Here is a 21,843-nt window from a genome sequence, read left to right as displayed (position 1 = left end):
AACCAATGTTGTTTTTGTCATGATTCTTGAATAACTGTAACGTTCCCACACGACTGATCCCGACTAGCACAACCCTTGCCTGATAGAAGGGAGTGTAGTACCTACCGACCTAACCCTGTTTGCCGTAGTGGTATGCTTGCTTGTGTCATGTAGGACGCTCGGAGGCCCGCGTCAAACGATCCAGCAGCTCCCACAATGTGAAACACTCTAGACTGGACATGAGATTATCACCTACCCCTACCATAGTAGATTACTCCAGAGAAACTCAACCCCTGTTGGAGCATCAAGATCCAAGTATGTTGTATTGATGTTGTGGTTTTATGTATTGCACAAAGTGTGTTCGGAAAGTAAAAGTACAATAACTGGTATAAAATCAAAACTTTTTTGTGTCAACTTCTACTTTTATATAGTCATCGGTGCGCTCATTACGTTTTGTTTATTTTTAGGTTTCTTTAATTCTTTTTAAAAACCAATCGCCCACTGTAACATGCAGGGAAGTATTATCCAAACTCTTACACTTTGTCATTTTGAAAGGTTTTCACCCAAATTCAGTTTCAGTTTTGTTAACAAATAACAATCACAAAGTGTGGGATCTGGATTGAAAGTTTTATACTACTATAGGGTCAAGAAAGGTTCATTCACTATCAATTTGGGTGTTTTTGTGTCAGTTAGAAAGCATTTATGGCACTCATAAAGAAAATACATTTAACATTCTAAACAAAACACTTAGAAATGATTTCTTACAAAACAGTAACTACATCAGAGACCCTCTGATTCTGGAATTTGTATCTCCTCTGAATTTCACCAGGATTCAAACGTTTATCTAATAAACCTTTCTCAAACACTTCCAACATATTTAGCAGAGATAACACACAGAAATCATATCTTCTCTAATGTACGTTAACCCTTCTTCAAACGAATGAATTACTTCATCACATTCTTTGAGTTCGAACCACATACAGCAACCAGCTGAATAATCTTGGAGGCAAACAATTTGTATTTTACACTTTGCAACATCTTTTATCATACTGTGGAACTAGAAACAGTGTTAGACACTGTAATCATTATTACAACTCATGAAATTGACAGTTCCAGTGTGTCTGACCTCGGATGGTGTATATTGACTTTCTTATTTTTCTTTTGATTTACTTCCCACAACAGTATAGGTAACTTTGTTATGCCTTTAACATTTTTGTATCTTTGCTTCCCGAACATGCCTTGCATACTTGAATTCCATATTGTTGTACTAAAACCTTTAAAGATGCAATGTGCAAGTACCTTTTTTAAGTCAAGCCAAGCATGAGTCAAGTCATGCAAACATTCTTAAAACAACTATTTTAATCTTACCCACAATATCAACCTCTATTTTAAAGTGATTTATAATATAGCCACAATCTATTTTAGGTGTAGCTTGAATTAAACAAATATTTTATAATAAAGATTAAAAAGTAGTGGAAATAACTTGATGAGTGTGTTGCTTTTTGTAAATTATATTTGGTGTAAAAATAAGGATCTCACTCTTGTGTAATTTAAGAAAATTTAAATAGAGATCTTTTTTATATTAAGAATTGATTGTACTGGCGGCTTCCTTGATTTTTATCCCACTACATTTTTTATGATTGTCATTGAGTTTTCTGAGATTGCTCACTTTAAAGGAACAACTTTGACTTATTCAATAAACTTTAATTTTTTTTTAGTCTTTTTTTAATTAAAACACGTAATTCTAAAAATCAATCCACACATTATACAGACCCCTAAGGGCGTGTAAAGCCATACTTTTAAAATGAGACATCTTTGAAAACTCTGCAACCAATCAAAAGTGCAACATTAAATAGTTTAAATTTTAACTTTGTTATAATAATTATTTGTATTATTATTATAAAACTGAGTTATTTGCAACTTCTACTGTGTATTTCTTTAAACTTATTTGGTTTTTGATTTTCAAAGATATAAAATACCGTATATATAAAGATTTGTTGAAATAGAATGAAACTACAGATAAGCTCATTTATACAGGTTAGACTCCAAGAATTGTAGGTCAGATTATGCTAGGCAGTACAGTTTAAAGCTCATTAGAATCTCAGACTACCCACAAAACATTCAAAAACAGCTTTTCCCACGGCACTCTCAAAATGGTTTGTGGTTCCAGCTAGAACTGTTCTTCCACTCAGTGTTTTTAATTGTTTATTCGCTCTCGATTTCGTGATTTCATGTAATACAGTAGAACCATGGTAGTTTGAATCTAAGTATTTTGAGGACCTGTTTAATCCAAGGTAGTTAAGAAAGAAATATACAAATCAGCAATGATGATAAACACCTTACACATTAAAAATATAGTAAAACTATACTCCCGGTATGTAATGTAACTTCCATTAATGGAAGGAAACAACAAAATATCAAGAAAACTGCATTACTTTAATCATTAAATTTCATGTAACTCATGCATTAGTCACCTAACACCATCATGTGTTATTATATATTATCTAAAAATTTCACAGAGACAAAATGATGGCATCATGCATAACAGTGTTATTATGTGCAGTTTCAGAGTCCGGATTGCCTAGTCCACAGCACACCGTAGTTCTGCCGCAGCAGTCCCCAGGTGAGGAAAACCACTTAGCTGTGACCACTGGCTCCTCGCACTCGCACTACACAACCCCCGGCTCTCTCAGCCCTTTGACACATTCCATAGTTCCCCCTAGACCCTCTCAAAGTGAGTAGCATAGAACCTGACACACTAACAGTTTAATGTATCTTTGTTAACTTTGACACATTACATATTTTCCTTAAAACACTCTCAAAGTGAGTAGAATAGAATCTGACATACTAACAGTTTTAATGTATCTTTGTTAACTTTGACACATTACATATTTTCCTTAAAACACTCTCAAAGTGAATAGAATAGAACCTGACATACTAACAGGGTTGTTCTAGAAGCCAATCTTGAAGTCCCTTTTGATACTCTTCCCATCGTCTTCTCAGAAGTGGCAGTGTGTTGTTTATCATGCATTCAGTATAAGATGTCTTCTTACTGTACTTGGTAGTGTGGTGTGCCTGTAGAATGTAGTCTGTTGCTTGTTGCTCTCATGGCGTTGTATGAATGAATGTTTACCCTCCCCCCCCCTTGTATATGATAGTTCTACTCTTACATATGTTATGACTGATAGAATATATATGCCTATAATTTTTAGTAGATACTTGAAGGCTTCTTTGTAGCTATTTAAATAGATTTAGATTTACAAGTGTTCTAATGGCCTTTTTTTGGATGACAAAAAGTTTTTTGAATTTTTATTCGGATATTCTCTCCATACAGTAGTGCCATATCACATTAGGTACTCGACCAGCTCAAAATAAGCTATTCTTGCAGCTTTCTGTCCTGCAATAAATTTGATTCTTCTAACAACAAAGATTCCTGAACATAATGTTTTATACAGATTTTATTTATGTGTAGAGTCCAAGTAAGATCGCTGTCTACAGTTATACCTAGTAATTTTGTTTTTTCAATTGGAGAGTACCTGAGGTTCCTGATATTTAATCATTACTCATAATAAAAATAATGTAAGTAGTTTTTGACAGATTTATAACTGTCATTCTGTTGGCAGTACTAAATAGTTATACTAGTTGAAGATGAAATTTGAATATTGCAGCTCTAATGCACTTTCATTTGCCAAAATAAGAGTAGTGTTGTCCACGTACATGATGGACTTTAAGCTTTTGTTACCAATGAAACTTGGGAAGTCATTTGTAAATAATATAAATAGAAAGGGCTAAGAGCTAACTGTTTTGCGCAGTGCTTCACTACTTTTGATAGAACTTCATCAATACCTTAGGATAACTTTAATTTCAGTGAGTCAATAAGTTCTAAGACCTCTTTCTTCAGTTGTTGTTTGGGTGAGTGAGTGATTATCACACTGGGAAAGTATGTTATTTTCACAGATTGTTTCCTTATTATGAAGCTGATTTTTGCTTTCTTCTAGAGTTAAATCTGCTATGGTTGAAAAATAATTGTTTAGGTGTTTGGCAATCAGAGTTGGGTTTTCTTCTATTTTTCCAGTTATTTCCAAGTGTGGTGGTGTGTTGAAGGAGTGATCTCTCTGCTTCTCTGCATTGATGATTCTCCACAGTGTTTTTGTTTTATTATCTGACGTAATGATTTGTTTATTAGTTGCACTACATTTTAAATTTGAGATAGTAGGATTTCTTTTCTTAAATTTAATGTATCTTTTTTAACTTTCACACATTATGTAGTTCCTTTTAAGACTCTCCCAAAGTGAGTATAGTAGAAGCTGATACACTAACAATTTAATGTATCCTAGTTAACTTTGACACACTACATAGTTCCCCCTAAAGCCTCTCAAAGAGAGTAGAGTAGAACCTGACACACTAACCATTTAATGTATCCTAGTTAACTTTGACACATTACATAGTTCCCCCTAGAGCCTCTCAAAGAGAGTAGAGTAGAACCTTACACACAAACAATGTAATGTCTCTTTGTTAAATTTGACACATTATATCTCTGTAGAGTGATTAGAGTTGAACATGACATATTAACAGTTCAATCTAATGTATTATGATCCAATGTACAGTTGTTAATTTTGACACATCCAACAGTTCCCCTCTGTGTAAGTTAATTGAGTACAATCTGACACACAAGCTGTCTATATTTATCCTTCTCAACTTGGACATGGTATATAGTTCTAATATGCTCTCTCTCTCTCTCTCAATGTGATTGATACAATGTGAATTAGCAGTCTTATTAAATTTATCACAGCAGTCTTCATCTGTGTAACTTTATATAATCTATAGCTCCCTCCTCAAAGTGAATAGAGAACAATATTATACACCAACAGTAATATTTTATTACGGTCTTCCTCTCCTCATTTAACTTCAACAATTCATTTAACAATTTTCATTGTTCTCTTGACTGAATACAATAGAAACTGGTACATTAACAATATTAAGTAATTTTTTTTTTCTTGCTGTCACATAACGCCATTTAACCATATGGTAGATGACATCTAAATTTGTTTAAAAAAAAATATAAACTAAATTTAAATATGAATTAAGTGTAAAATATGAATTGTATAGATAAAACATATAGTAATAACATTTTAAAATAAAACCTTGATCACTAAACATTAAAAATAAATAATAGACAGCAAATAGTAAAATCCCTACTTCAACATGAACTAAAAGATACACAATTCAAATCAATTAAAAACTTAATGTTTTTCAGTTAAGAATGAATTTACACTGTCAAAAAAAAAAAAACTTTTTCTAGAAAATAGCCCTACAATTTTTTGTAAAAATCTCTAAACAGTTTTCTAATTTGACCTCATTAGGCAAATTATTACAGAGGCAAACTCCTCCATATTCAGGCAATGTCTCAAAGGCTCATGTTTTGTGTAAAGGATAAATATAGAATAGAACTGAAACATAGAAGTAACAATGCACGTATTCCAGTTGCTACCTCATCTGTGATACAACAACCACCCAGCTCCTCGACACATGCCGGGGAACAGGAGGAACCAGAGAAGTCATCTCACTGCTGCAGTAACTGTGGTTACGCGAGAGGCTACGATAGTGATATTAATTCTAGGATAGACCGCTTGTCTAGGTGGGTACAATTCTTACATATATCTATCGTTAGTATTTTAGTATATTACATTTACAAACTCCAGTTCCTCTTTTATTTGTGAATATATGCTAATTATTAGAAGGTATAAGTTAAAACTGATATCCTTTCACACAACCAAGTCCAACATTTTTAATATATTTAGGGCAGCTACACTGATTCCATGGATACATCAAAATTCTTCCTGAAAGCTCCTGCAGAGAATAATGTTGTGACTTATTGTTTAATAGTTTTTACAGCTGTCACAGGATTGCTTAAAGACCTTCCACTATGGTTTCCAAACATTTCATCTATTCTTATTGATGTGAAATGTATTCGGTATGATTCACTTTTTTCTGGGAAGATCAATAATACCTTGGGGTGGGGGGCACCAAAAATCTAGATACATAGATTGTTTCCAGAATCATCAGGGAATTCTCTCTGGTGGGAGATCCTGTAAGATGAGCAATTGGGAATACTCTTTTATTTACTGTACTCTTGTAAAATAGTTTCTCTGCATAAGATCTTAAGAGGAAAGTTTGCATAATACTGTAAACAGGTAAATAGAGTTTCTAAGAGAGTACCACTAATTGTTTCCGTATCCCTCTTAAATTAAACTTTAACATCTCCAATGTGAGCACTGTAGAGACATAGAAGAGGTCAGTATTCAGCAGTGAAACATTCCAAAGACAAAGCTGATATACACAGAACTTTTGTATTGGCTCCTCATGTTTTAAAAATTAGATTCTGCACTATTTTCCTGATGTCTAACTTTCCCTACAGGCTTTGGAAGATGGCTTTTAAATGTCAAAAAGCAATCTCATGTAACTCACAAGTAATGTGGATATTACACGAGTAATATGAAGAAGAGGAATAACAACAAAATTTACCTTGAACTCATAGTTTTCTTTGTTTAAAGTTTGTTATTGGCGATGGAAGGTTTGAAAAGATAATAAGATTTCAGGCATAATTTGCCATCGTTTTATGTTACAAAGGTATAATGCTTATAGTTTTCATCTTTTATTGAGATGAAAACAGGTCATTTCTGTCTTTGTGGTGTTTGATCTTAACTTCCACTTTCTAAAGAAAAGTTCTCACTTAAAGCTCCTTAAAAGTATAGTTCTTTTTTACTCCTTTTTTCCAAACTCCCTGTGTTCAGTGGCTATAGTAGTATAACCAAAATTTCTTATCTCATTCAATGGAATGTAAGCAGTAATATGGAGTAGTTGTGCCAAAATACTCCGGCAGGCCATTTTATTGATATCTGAAAGAACTTTCCTCGAATCATTTAATATTAATGTGTTTAAGGAACTCAAGGAAGATATCCAAGTAGGCTGTTCTTTCGGTTGCCTAAACAGAAATAGCCACATCATGGTTTAAAGGGTGTGGAGATTTCCAGTTGTACAAGTCAACTTTTCTTCATCTCATTAACTTCTCATCTAACTTTTGATCATGTAACAAGTTGTCTTGTGTACTCCTGGAGTCTAAAAAATTGCTTGTAGTTTTGGCTCAGTTTACATTGGGAAAATATACGGTTTAATGCCTACACAAGTTACTGAACACATTAGGCATATGTATCCATTAGGATACGGAAAAATCTGCCAAAGCAGATCACAATTACAAAACGAAACATGCAATAGGTATTGTCAAAACAATGGTACTTTCTAAATTGGTATTGTACTATCCAAGGATAATGAGAGACACCTTATAAATAATCAAGGACTAAAATAATTTCAACAAATAAAATAGTGATAAAGAAACCATATTGATTTTTGATGGTCATATTAGCTATTGATTACTAAATCTTCAAACAATCACGATACCACTCCCACCCAAAAAAAGGGGTTCTTTATTTTGCTTTAATAAAAAATTGTTTCTATTCTATTCTTCAACTTCCCTGCACAGACAATTATGTATTATTGGCATTTTCAGTTTAACATCCGTTCACTGAAAATAATTCTTCATAGTGAGGCTGAAATATCTCAATAACTTAATCATGTTAGTTAACTTTAACATGGTGTTCATCAGAAAACTTTCAGAATTTAGTTATCACTTTAGCCGCATAAGCCTAAGAACTGAGATTATTTTAAGAACTATATATGTGGCACGTACATTTTAGCTCTTGTTCTTGTAATCCTAAATGAATTTTGTATTTCAATAGAATTATTTGCCACCATCTGGTACTAAAAGTTTGTATTGTAACAGGCACTTGGAGTCATTAGAGAACTCAGTAGCAACTGATGTAAGACTGATACTAGCATTACTTCGTCAACAAGGAATGAAGCCTGCCAGTTCAATGCCAGATTCTAGGGAGGTAAGTTAAAGGTTTTCAAAAAATAATGAAAAGTTCAAAGCTCTCACTGAGGTTAGTAATTAGGACCAGGCAGTAGTATTCACTTGTGCTCTACTAGTCCTATTAATTGTAGGCCTACTATTAGACCTGGTCGTTAGATCGTGCAGCGAACATTTATAATCCAGTGAGGTTTCTGTCTTTATCTCTTCTGTAGTTCATAGCATTCCAGTTAATTAATCTGGTCTACTTTTAATTTACCGACAAATAGTAAATAAATATCTTATAATGAAATTTGCTTATTAAACCTTCAAGGGTATATATACAAAAGCAAACAAATGATCAGTATTCATTTTTCAGAATATTATTTTCTTATTATATAAACACAGTTTGTCACAAAAGTTACTTCACATTCCAGAGTCTCACTTTAATATCTATATTATGAAAAGGATCTCTTGATGTTTTACAGCAACTTTAGGTAACAACAATTATTTTATGTACATATCTGGTGTCAGTCAAAAGCTTTTAAGCTCTAGATTTGCTTTATGTAGATTTTAGAACACCCAATGTCAGAGTTCTGCACCAGGGGCTACCAAAGTTCAATGTAATGAGAGATTTAGTTTAAAACAGATTATTACTAAAATACACATGTTGCTCAGGCTGCTATTTTAATCCACTAATCAACTTTCTATAAGGTGATTGGTTTTAAGTTGCAGTCTTACCACCTTCTATTCTTTGGTAGCTGAAAAAACCAGATGGATTTTGAGCATTTCACTTGTTACTGTAAACAAGGTTTTTTGTAGTTTCTGTGTGTGATTTTTATAAGAATATGAATACCAGAAAACAAAGATGTAAGCTTTCGCATATATAATAAATTAACCTTAACCCTTAAAGCGCCAAACAGTTTCAGCTAAACTCTGGATTAGCGCTCATTTATTATAAAAAAATTAAAATTAGATTTTCTCAACGCTAATTTTAATTTCTTTTTTAAGGTAACAAAATAAAACAGAAACTGCAAAAAAATATCTTTTATCATATTTATTTTCCAAAATACATAGGATTCCCAGCTCCTTTATAATTTTTTTACCCAATGCTTACTGTTTCCTTTTTTTTTTATTATGTATATAAATAATGGCATTGCGTGCTTATATGTACTAGAATTGAACTAGAAAATAAGTATATTAGGCCTACATATTTAATACAAAGTTATTATAAAAAATTAAATTTTCATGCCAAAAATTTGAAAACCAAATATTTTCCAAATTCTTAGTCCTCTAACGGGTGTTATTTTTATAATTACAAAATGGTTTTCAGATGTTTATAGAAGTAAATAAAAGATTGTAACACTTATTGGAGTAAAAAACAAGTCTAAATATAAATAATAAAAAATAAATGTAGAATTTCGGAACAAGAGCCAAAATACAAATTATAAATATAGGAGTAAAAAATATTTCTACGAGGAAAAAAGACTTTAAAAAAAAAAACTGTTTATTTCAAAAGTTTATAAATATATAACTCTCATAAAAAAGATGATCATATAACACATAATACTACACAGTAGTTTACCGATCACTATTCGCACTGCTTCAACAAGATATGAAGAAGAACACAAGAGCTGCCCGGCGAGGCAGTGACGTACGCATAAATGCGCTTGCGGCGTTGAGCAATACTACCAATCTGCCAGCTGTTCAACAAAAACTGGTTCAGTATCGATCGATAAACACAAAGATTGTCACGAGATGTGGCACAGCCCGCTACACTACTGTAACATACACCCCTCACAGTCTAGCGGACAAACTCTGAACTAACAGTGCCAAATAGTAAAATCAAGTATATTGCGCGTCTACGCGCTTACGGCGTTCAGAGCAAAGTCGATCCTCGCGCGCATATGCTTACTCTTTAAGGGTTAAGAGATACCACAACAGAGTACACACTAGCAGTGTCATTTTTCAAGAGTTTTAAAAATGCTTATTTTTATTTATTATTTTATAATTTTAACATTACATATTTATAGACTATATTTTTGTATATATTTTGATTAAAATTTGTTGATAATGTGTATTGTTTAACCACTTTTCCGAACATGTGCATATTTTAAAATTAATTACAATAGATAGTCTATAAAGTGATAAAGTAATACTTGTGTATTTGGTATGAATATGTTAGACATAAAATTGTTTTCCAGCCCCCATGGCTAGAGACCAGTGCGAGGCCGAGACCGTCTGTCCAAAGAAGCTCAAGTGTTCCACAGAATAGCCGCAGTTTACATTCCTCATCAGCTTTATCCAGGTACAACATTGGGGCAAAACTTTCATCTAAATTACACTTGTGGTTCTGATATTTAGCAATACTATTTTCCTTAGACAAAACTAAGGCCATCAGGTGATCAATTGTTTTCTTGCAGAATAGATGTACGAGGATCTTAAAAATTGAAAGTACTGATTGCACATTGGGCCCGCACATCCTGTCACGTGATGTCTGTTCAAGATCAGCCACTCTTGGTCATTCCCCACTACAATGCCATTATATTCCGGTCAATTTAGCCAAAAAATAGGGGTAACTTTGCATTAATTCCCAGAAAGCTGAAAATTTGCATAGATGTTAGGGACACCATTGTTATGAAATTGTGAAAAGTCCCCATCAATCCCATGTCTGCAAAATTTTTTATTCAAGGTCAAATTTCACAAAAATAGGTTTTTTGAATTTTTTCAGCGAAACGATTAGGTTTATGAAAAAATATGTCAAACATAAATTGTAGATCATACAATTATCTACAAAAATGCTCCTTATACTTTTTTCATAACACTAACCATTTTTTAGAAAAAAACAATTACAAATTTTCTTACGCTGTATTGTCCATAATAAGCACGACTAAGCTGCCTATGATACCATTGTGCGTGTAATTTAAGTAAAACTATAAGTCTGCGTGACTAATACATTCATATTGACCGATAATTCTGAGAATATGATATCAAAAAAACGGAGTCCCTAATTTTAAGGGACCATGTGCCCTTTGAACATCTGCCTGTCATTCCATTGTTCGAGTGGCCGTCTACCTGCTTTTCTTAGGTCGCACCTAAATCACTGTTAGTCTTTAAAATTCCTTCGTAGTGAAAACACGTAGTTGTTTCAAATGTTCTCTGCTAAAGTTTGTGCTATATTCACTTTTTGTTGAAAATGTCACAATAGTGTATTTGCACTAAAATTTTATCTTCAAGTGAATGTGTTATTGTTGATCATGGCATGAAGACGTTACTTAACGCAAGTATTCAAGGGAGGAATCAATTTACTGATTACTTGAAGAATGTAAATTCAGTGACAAATCATGTCCAGTGTCACAAACAATACAATAGAAAGAGTACAAAACGGCAACATGAAGAGGAATCAGCTATTACCTCTCAAAAAGTCCTCCTCGTACTAGATCACATGTAAGTGAGTCATATTTTTCTTTTAAAAATCGTTGTTTATTTTGCGGCGACATGTTGAGTGAGGAATACAAAAAGAAGCAAGCACAGAAATCTCGTCGTAAAATTTGTAACGTTATAACTCTTTCATTTAAAGACTCAGTTATGAAAGCAGCTCAGATAATCAATCGGTTCAATCATATATAGTTTTTACATGCTATGACTGGCTGTGATACAACATCAGCAATGTTTCGAAGGGGTAAAACAACAATTTTTTAATTGTTTTAAAAAGAAAATTTTATTACTTGTGCACAAGCTTTCAAAGATATCAACTCTTCACCAGAAACTCGCTTTCTTCTGTCTGTATATTATAGAGCTCCAAAAAATTACTTCCATAGAAAAATTACGTTACTTATCTCTTGCGAAACAAATACGTAATAAAAAACGTGTGCAATTAGCCTGCCTTTCTCCAACCGCGGCTTCCGCTCACCAACAGTTTTATCGTATATATTACTAGGTTCAGGTGTGGCTTGGTAATCAACTAGACCCAGAACAATGTGGTTGGAAGCATATCAATAATGCATTGGAACCAACCCACACGCTTCTTCCACCTGAACCAGAAAACCTCCTTAATTCTGTTTTTTGGAACTGCAAAAAGGGGTTTAACTTAAGATGCGGCTGCAAAAAAAGTAGGCTTATTTTGTTCAATAGCGTGCACCACTTGTCAAGGCCAATCGTGTCCAAATGTTGAATCTCCAACAGAAGAAGGTTTTTACATGAACGACGAAACAACTGATGTATCGCTGTTAGTACAATTTACATCTACTCAAGAAGATGAGGATGAAGAAGAAAATAGAGAGAGAGAAGAAGATGGAGGGGAAGAAGAGGAAATAATTAATGACGATGATGATGAATAAAATAGGTTTACAATCAAATAATATGGACTTGTCACTCGAGCTGTACCTCATTGACAACGACCACACTTACAAGAGTGCAACGACTAAAAAGAAGAAGAATAACCAAACATTCATTAAATTTTACTGGAATAGGCCTACCGGGGAAACCATATTAAAAAACTCGCGCTAGGTACACTACCTCATGGGTGGTGTGGAAACGTGTTCATATTATAGACAATACAGCGTAAGAAAATTTTGTAATTATTTTTTCTCAAAAATGGTTAGTGTTATTAAAAAAAGCATAAGGAGCATTTTTGTAGATAATTGCATGATCTACAATTTTTGTCTGACATCTTTTTTCATAAAAGTAAACGTTTCGCTGAAAAATTCAAAAAACCTATTTTTGTGAAATTCGACCTTGGATAACAAAATTTGCAGACATGGGATCGATGGGGACTTTTCACAATTTCATAGCAATGGTGTCCCTAACATCTATGCAAATTTTCAGCTTTTTGGGAATTTTTGCAAGGGTCAATGTATAAATTGACCGGACTATTACATTTCGTCTCTGCCGGTGTTGGTTGTGTGATTGAATGCTTTGTTTGTCATCAAGTCAATGATTAATCCCACCAATTGTGAAGTGTGCTCAGTAATTTGGTTTTTAAATGCAAAAAAAGTTTGTCCATTCAATGCTGAAGTTCACCAGCACCTTTGAAATTTTTTGGTGAAGGTGTAATGAACAATGGAAATGTGTTAAAATGGTGTAGGCTTTTTAATGAAGGAAGGACAAATCTTCATGATGAAGAATGACCTGGACAGCCTACTGTCATGAATGAAGACTTGACACAATAAGTTGATGAGGAAATTCACCAAAAACAGGCTCTTCGCTATTGGTGAAAGTCATCAGAAATTTCCACAAGTTTCAAGGTCTGTAGTTTATAATATTGTTAACTGATATATTTTGTTACAAAAAAAAGTGTGAGTTGGGTGCCAAAAATTTTAACAGAAGAATATAAAGCAAAGCGTATGGCACTTTTTTTTTTTCTTTTTAGAGTGCTATCACAAGAATGTTGATGAGTTCTTAAGTCACATTGTGACTGGTGCAGATAGATAAGTTGTGTACTACACTCCAAAGACTGAACATCAATTCAGTGAGTGGCATCACCCAAACTTCCAATGAAGCCACGAAAATTCAAGCAAGAACCTTCAAAAAGGAATATTATGGTATGGCCACAGTTAAAAATTATGGCACATGAAAGGCATACTTTTGATAGATAATAAATAGACAGAGATACTGTAAAAAGTTATTGAAGCTTAGGCATGCTATTCGAAATGTCGGCGAAGCCTGCTCTCTAGCGGTGTTGCTATGCTTCATGACAATGTTTGGCCTCTCATTGCGCTAAAAACAGAGACACAGCTGCACAAGTTTTGTTAGGAATAGCTGGATCATCCACCATACAGCCCTGATTTAGCACCATCAAACTTTTATCTTTTTCCAAAACAAGTTGAAACTTTTTGTGGGAAGCGCTTAGAAAATGTTAATATGTTGAAAGAAACCGTTATTAACTGGTTTAACGTTCAGGAGGCAGAGTTCTTTGATGATGGGATCCAAAAGTTAGTGCCACGAGTTGAAAAAGGTTTAAATGTTTATGGTGACTATGTAGAGAAGTGAAAAAATGTTCATAAATTTGTTTGTGATACAATTTAAGTTCATACATAAAGTGCTCCTTGATCCAAAACGTTTCTTACTTTAAAAATTACCCTCTTATGTGTTATACTTTTATTATTATACAGTCATAACTCCTGAATTAAATTTCTACTTGTAAGTCCTAGAAAATGATCAGCCCAGAAAACTCATTATATCTGTAAGAAACAACAGGCAACACAGATTGATTCATTTTATGTTTCCTGTTCAAAATATGAGAAACCAATGTATAATAAAACAATTAAAAGTCACTAGAAGCTCTTCTCGTCTTCGTGAATGACTATGCTTGCCTTTTATATGGTCCTATCAGAGCAAGTACTTTTGTTTAGTCAATCTTTTAAAACATTAAATTAGCCAATTGCCTTTCATACACATGTAACAAATATTAAATCCATTTAAGAAGAATTTGGTCTTCAAATCACATGTTTGTTTGTGTATTGGAAGCAGCTAAATGGAAAATAATTGAATCATAAAAAAGTAGGGCTCTGTAATGTAGTAGTAATACGCTAGCTTTCTAAATGAGAAATTTACGTTCAAGCTTAGTAAGAAATGTTTATATATATATATATATATATATATATATATATATAAAATAACATATTTGGGCCACCAGTAACTTCAGCTCCCACAGGGCTTACATTTAGTATGTTTTCATAAATGCATTCCAAAAAAAGAAACCGTCTTTTGTCTGAGCGAGCAGCAAAACTTATATATATAAAATAAGGAAGACTCACAAAAAGTACTTGCTCCTTTGGTCCTATATATATATATATATATATATGTATATATACAGTACGCGCGCTGAAGGTTCGGCCCTGTCGTTGCCCTACTAACCAAATAAAAACATTGACTCTCCAATGATCCGTCACGGACGGCAATGTTTAATTCTCGCTCGACAATCAACTTATGGTTAGACCAACTTCCTGTACAAATAAAATTCTGAAACTTCGCAGATATATTTTCCTGTTTATGCCAATGCTAATGGATGTATTAAGTTTCAATGTTTTATTACTTTTCTTCAATAAAATATATTTTAAAATTAACTGTGCCAAAATTGTGATACAAAAAAGTTTGTATGTGAGGATTTGTTTTTATTATTTGGTCAGGAAACTTTCACAAGCGGGAAAGTTTTTCTGAATGAACTGAAGTTAATTTTAGATTTAACTTTTTTTCAGATACATAGTTTAGGTTAGCCGTAACTTAGTCTGAAGTGGAATGCATCACCGACACCGCTGCCCTACAGTTTATGGCCCATTCACGTAAATGCAACACGGCAATACCATTTGAAAGTTTAACATTGAATCACTTTGCAATAGTTTATTTCTGAAAAAAAAAAACACTTTAGGCCATAGTGGTGATCTGTGATAAACTAAAAGTTTAAACTTCAATGAAATTATGTTGAATTTCATTGTATTATATTCGAATAGAAAGTGTTTTGGGGTGTATTGTTTATAAACTAATTTTATGACAGATGAATGAATACGAAACACTGTTGTATAAAGAATCCTGAGAACAGGGACAATAAATATTCAGACTGCAGCGGGTCAAACATTGGCGGATGTCTGCAGAACAGTTGTTATATCGGGCAATCCACCCGTCCCCCGCCATAGTCCGCTCGGTTGACTCGGAGCCGAACCTTCAGCGCGCGTACTATATATATATATATATATATATAAATAAAAGATAATAAGTAGAATAAAGCTCTAAGTTGTATTAATAGTTTTTTGATAGCTGCTTTTGGTAAACTGTAGAAACTATGTGGTGTATGTCCAGGGGTGCAACACAAGAGGAAGCAGTGGGAGGTGAGGTTGCCCCCACAAGATGGCCTCCGAGCCTGTCACCTCGGGCCCAGAACAGTGCTATTCCCAGGCGGAGTCAGTCTCAGCCAGTTGATGTTTCCCAGGTAATATTCACTTAGAGCCATGAGAATGTTTGTTGAAGTAAAATTTGGCCAGATTAATTTTTATGATATGTACAATTGTTAAGTGTTATATACAACATTTTGAGTACACTTTTAGAAATTTACTTTGCTCTCTTCTTCAAATTTTAAATCCTAACTTATAAACTGCATGTATATTTAAGTTAAAAAATCAAGAAGCATGGTAATGAACATGCAATAGTTCAGCATCTTAACGGAAAATCTATGTGTTAAACTCATTGCATCACAACAAACACTAAGGAAATTATGTATAATAATATAAAAGTTATCCCAACATAACAGAGAATGATAATAATCAATATGCCCATAGATAGATGATTTTAATACATTTTTACTATATGATTAGCTTACTGATGTAAGCTTGTTATATCGGTACTTACAGGGTGTATGACAAGCCTTGAGTAGAGTTTGAAAGTGTTTATGTGGTAAGTAAGGGATATTTCATTCATAATGTAAGGCATTGTGATCCATTGTCAATTTTGTTTTATTTTAGGTGTTGTTTTGAGGGCTGTACCCTAAGCTCACCAATGATCATGTTGACAATCTTCTGTTGATTCCTGATCCTAAGTGGGGTCTTTTGCACAGTTCTAAATACGGTGGAGCAGGTAGCATAGTACTGGAGTTTGCAATTCAGGTTTTGTCCTTAAAGTAATGAGACTAGGTCTAGGAAAAGAATTAGTTGATCCAACTGATATATTTCAGTTGTTAGACTAAAAGTTTTCAAAATAGTCTCCTTAGGTGTTGATACATCACTGTCAACATAACTCCCATGTTGCAAAGGCTTCCTAGTAGTCAGCTACCACAACAACTTTCAGATACTCTGACAGCCCATTCAATGAGGGAAATATTTTCAAAATGACTTTCAGACTTCTCTTAGGCTTTGCGAAAAGTAAAGACTTATATTGGGGGAATTGGCTTTAGCAAAGTTGTAACATTTTCCAGGCCAGGTAGACAGTCACAACAAAGTTGGCATGTTTTGGAACATTGTCATGATGGAGCTTCACTATGATGGGTAACTAGGTCTTTTGTGTTTAATGGCTTTGTGCAGATCTGCAAGGAGTTTTTGCAGAAAAAAGCATAGACAATTCATCCTAGTTATGCAAATTCTTTGTGATTGCTCGACACTTAAGCATTGTCTTTACTGGGGACTTCATAATGGCTATTTTGGTGCATAGGATTTTGAGATGTGCCAGTCAATTCTTTGTCCTTTGGTTTGAGAGTTGTACTGGAACATCATAATCACATTGCGACCTGTAATTTTATTATATCATCTAAAAATTTCTTTTTAAACTGCTCCAGTATCTCATTAAAAATGTCAACTCATATTTGTTTTTGTTTATCACTCAATACTTTTGGCACCAATATCTAACAAATAATTTTATTTCAAATTTTTTGAACCATTGTCTTGCTTATGTGAAGATCTTCAACAACTCATTTTACATGTTTTAGTCTTTGGATGTTTTAGTCCAGTACATTTTTGACCAAATAATTTTTTGAAGGTCCAAACTGACTCCTTCATGTCTATAATAGTCTTCTCTTCATTCTTATACTTACCAAACCACTGAAAAACTTGGTCCCTTGACAAGGACCATCTTTGTAAAACTACTTAATTTAACCCTCTCCCGCTTGCATTGTTTCCAGGCGCTCACGGTGCTTGTAACCTCAATTAATTCGCTCTGACCGGTCGAGCTCGGTCAAAATACGCGGCGCCTCAACTTACACACGTTCTGTCATTGTAATTAACTATAATTGTATATATGAATTATTTTTTACCATATATTGTTTACTACTAAAATGTTGTGAAGATTAAAACTTACTTTTTAATTGGAAATATCCACAACCTTTTTTCTTGATGATATGTCAGGAAGCAGGGATGTTTACAAAAAGTGGTTGAACATTGTTTGCAATTCCAGTAGCTTCGAATTGGATTTCCAGACTTTGTTTTCCTCCCATTTTTCGTGGCAAACAATACAAACAGTGGCACAAGACCGCTTTTCAAGTACATGAAAATGTTTGGGAGAGACTGTACCTATGGGCAAACTACGTTTTCTTCCCAATCGCTTCCTAGAAGTGAAGTTTCCTATTAGTTCTTCTACAAGATTTTTCCCAAACTGTAGTTGTGTTCTACCATGTTTTGTTTTCAGAGGGAAGGTTTTGTAAGTTTGAATATTGTAGAAGAATTTACAATTGCCATATTCATGATAAAATGGTATAAATACTTCCACCACTTTTTTGAAGGCCTACCAAAGCTGTAATAACTTCGATATTGATCCGGACTTATCTACACCCCCCATATTTTTGTGTGTATTGAATCACAACTTGAGAGCAGTCAACTTTTACAGTTTGATTGCCGTTCCCGGGTTTTTTTTTTCGGTCTATTTGTGAGACGATGTTGGGATTAGAGTTTGTTGAAAAAAATAAAACATCTTTGTTGTCATGCCATACAGTCGCCACGACTTGACCACTTTGTCTACACACACTTTCTCCCCTTTTTAGCTTTAAAGATTTTGGTTTTTTAAAATTCCTGAGCCATCCAAATCTATTTGTCCTTACAGTTCCACACGAATAACTTGTTACAGCAACTTGTTACACAAATCAAAAAGAAGAAAAAAAATTATCATAATATACATGGTGGTTTTTCCTGTAAAATGGTTCCGTTACGTCCATAACTACCTGCTCCCCAAGTAACATTTCTTTGTTTTCTTTCTTCCTTTTTACCCAAGTATACCATTTCCCGAACAAAAAGTAACCGGTTTTACTACAACAACACGCCCACATTTTAATTCCCCCATTTTGTTGGTTTTTTTGGCATGTACTGTTTCAAAAAAGATCTACCTTTGAACTCTACATTGCCTCATCCACGGATAAATTACAGCCTGGTTTGTAGAATTTTTTAAAACCATCAATAATATTCAAACCGGCCTAACTTTATGTAAAACATCATCAGTTTCTAATGTGGGGTCACTTACATGGAAATATTCGTTAATTTTTTTATAACGACACACAAAGTCATTGCTTGTTTAACATATAGGGCATTTTTATGATATTACCTTGGAAATAATCCCTAATCTCTGGAAGGTCATACATTCCCATATAAATTTCTATACCAACAAAAGCTTTCATTTCTTCCCTGATTACTGGTGTCCATTTTGGATCTTGTTTCTTGCTTTTATTTTGTTTGTAATCAGCATAGGCATTAGTGCATTTTACAAAGGTTATCATAAAATGCATCACCTCCCAACAACAAGTTGAGATAATCTACTTCACATGAACCTACCTGCAAACTATGACACGGCCCGAAAATCATCAACAAAAATATTTGGTTCAATGAAGTTGATTGTACGAGACCAGGGAGGAGGCACACGGACAGCTGGGCGCCGGTGGCGCGGGGTTTGTTGCGCAGTTACTTGGTGAAGGTCATTGTCTTGGCTCGCCGCCACTGCCACTGTTATCACTACGAACTACATCTTCAATGCCACCAACCACTTCACAAGGCTCTGGTACATCACTACACTCACTTGAATCGTCGCAATCACTATTAATGACGAGATCGATTTCACTGTCACGAAGTGTACGACTACAACCCGCCATTGTTTCCGCACAACTAATATAAATAGCAAAATAACGGAATAAATCTACTGTAAAAGTAAAGTAAATGGTCTCCTGATAGCAAACAACCCATAGTAGTACAACATATTGCTACTCGAGAGCAGCACTTATCGGCTATAGAGGGTAAAGCAGTGCGTGCCGATCTGTGCCGTTTAAGCAGCAGTGGCTATCTAATGGCCGTGCTGATTCATGCCTTGCGAGCGGGAGAGGGTTAAGGAAACCATCTCAGAAGCGGGTTTTCCCCAGATTAAAGCTTGATTGTTACAAAGTTTTCTGCCATGACAAAAACTCAAAAACAGATTTTGTGTTAGGCATGACAGACACTTTTTCATATCTCAAACCCAACTCCTCCCTGTGTATTGCTTATTTTAGACTTCCACCACATCTTTTCCCACCAGAGAACTTCACACTGCAACTACTCTGCTACTGTATATTATGGACAAACCATGTATATCCAATGAAGTCCAGTATTTTATCTTCTTTTTTTCTTTGGCAAAATTAAGAATACAAAATTTCTTACACCTCACATGTTCATCTTGGGAGAAAGTGGATATATTCTTCAGATATATGCTTCTGTAATCCATACATTACATCAACTCAGTGTATGATATAGGAGCAGAGGAGATGGGTGAAATCATTCCACTTGTATTTTGGTCAGGAAACAAAGGTTTCAACTAGTAGGTCATGACAAATAATTAAATTAAAATACTTTTATAATTAAAATTTAATCATGTTGATTTATAAAATACTAAACATCTCATATAAAGGTCATGAATAATTCACAATTCCCTGCCATCTGACTAGCTTATCTTACTACGATGTTTGCAATTATAGTTATAGTTATAGCAAAATTTCTTTTTTTACCAAAATTAAATTGTATAAAATTTAATGTAACTAACTATAATTTAACTGTAAAATGGGTAAATCTATGTTATTATTACTTATTTATTTATAAATATATCAAACTAGGTCATGATAAAATAATGAGCCCTATATAAAAGATGTAGTCTACTGTATTTAATGGGAAAACATAAAAATCTACATAATTAAGTATTTTAAAAGGATCAACCACATCGTTTTAAAACACACACACATGTCACATCCACGGGAGGAGCTGAAATCCTGTTTTAACAAACTATATGAAGAAAAGGCAAACAAAAAATAAGAACTAACATGTTAAAAAGTGTCTCATATTTTATCTCCTCCTTTACAGTCCATCCCAAATTGCTTGACAAATAACAACTGGAGTTCTGTTAAAAAAAATACTATGGAATTATTACTGGAAAATAGATCCACTTGGATATGAATGAAGGAAGTGTTTCAGTGAATGTCTTTCATAATATTTACATAGAATACAGATATCCATTTTTAAACAAGGTATGAGTTTTTGGCCATGCTAAGGGTTTTTAGAGCAAACTATTGTAGGAGTAACAAATTGTAAAAAAAAATTAGGATGTAGGCTAACCATTTTTCCTTTTATGGATATGTTTCTTTCACTCCATATTGGTATTGATTGACATTGACTTTAGTCAAAATCACCATAAAACATTTGAGTACTACATTGTCCTTCCAGGATAATTCTAAGTATAGGATTGGTTTGTTTGTAGCAGGCAGTAGCTCAACACCAACAGCAAGAGGAGACAACGTGGGCCAGTGCCCAGCTGATCACCTCCAATGTTCCTGAGACAAGGTACACACTGTGTAGTCGTTATGTCTTAGTAATCTCATCTGATGGGAAAATGTATCTGTCTGTAACATTTTATCTCTCAATACCTGTGACCTATTTACTGGAAGATTATCCTTGCATTGCCACAGCTTTGCTATTTGGCTTCATAAATTTTGTATGTGCCAGTGCTACTTTATAAGTAGTAAATTAAACTGAAATTGGAAGTTATTTTACTAGTGGATTCTAAGTGGCATTGGTATTTTAGTTTTCTCAGTATATCATTCCACATATGTTACATTCCCCTTTGACTTAATTTAATTGATATTTTTAAAGTGTTGTGATGTGAAAAGAAAGGATTCTTTTTTATCATAAGTACATAGCATCATGTGTTAATGTTACTTACTATTTTTAAGCCGTTATTTTATTAATGTAAAACAATTTTATTGATTGGTCGCTTGATAAATATCACATTTTTTAGAATTTTGTTTTTTTAACACTTTGAAGAATAGAATATATATATATATATATATATATATATATATATATATATATAATATATATATAATAATATATATATATAAATATATATATCTTTAAATATAATTAGTTTTAAAAGTTATTTCTTGAAATGTTCTAGTAAGTATTAACCCTTATAACGTCACAGACGCCGTATGGCGCATAGACAAACTATCTCCAAACGGCAAAGACGCGGTACGGCGC

General features: G+C 33.7%; 1 protein-coding gene across 12 annotated transcripts in view; it reads left to right on the top strand.

Annotated features, from left to right (window-relative positions):
- Window positions 1–21,843, top strand: part of LOC124362807 (potassium voltage-gated channel subfamily H member 6) — a 608,699-nt gene that overhangs the window by 572,141 nt on the left and 14,715 nt on the right. For 6 of the 12 annotated variants that reach the window (XM_046817627.1, XM_046817628.1, XM_046817624.1 and 3 more), the window contains 7 exons: window positions 154–294; window positions 2,543–2,713; window positions 5,464–5,617; window positions 7,820–7,928; window positions 10,090–10,193; window positions 15,683–15,812; window positions 21,065–21,147. In XM_046817627.1, coding sequence (XP_046673583.1) covers window positions 154–294; window positions 2,543–2,713; window positions 5,464–5,617; window positions 7,820–7,928; window positions 10,090–10,193; window positions 15,683–15,812; window positions 21,065–21,147 — 892 coding nt within the window. The remainder of the gene's footprint in view (window positions 1–153; window positions 295–2,542; window positions 2,714–5,463; window positions 5,618–7,819; window positions 7,929–10,089; window positions 10,194–15,682; window positions 15,813–21,064; window positions 21,148–21,843) is intronic. The other 6 variants (XM_046817634.1, XM_046817633.1, XM_046817632.1 and 3 more) reach the window with 4 other exon arrangements.

The sequence above is a fragment of the Homalodisca vitripennis genome, chromosome 5, assembly GCF_021130785.1.
Source record: "Homalodisca vitripennis isolate AUS2020 chromosome 5, UT_GWSS_2.1, whole genome shotgun sequence".
NCBI classification, from domain to species: domain Eukaryota; kingdom Metazoa; phylum Arthropoda; class Insecta; order Hemiptera; family Cicadellidae; genus Homalodisca; species Homalodisca vitripennis.
Note: the sequence above shows the minus strand (reverse complement) of the source record. Positions and strands in the feature narration are given on the sequence as shown.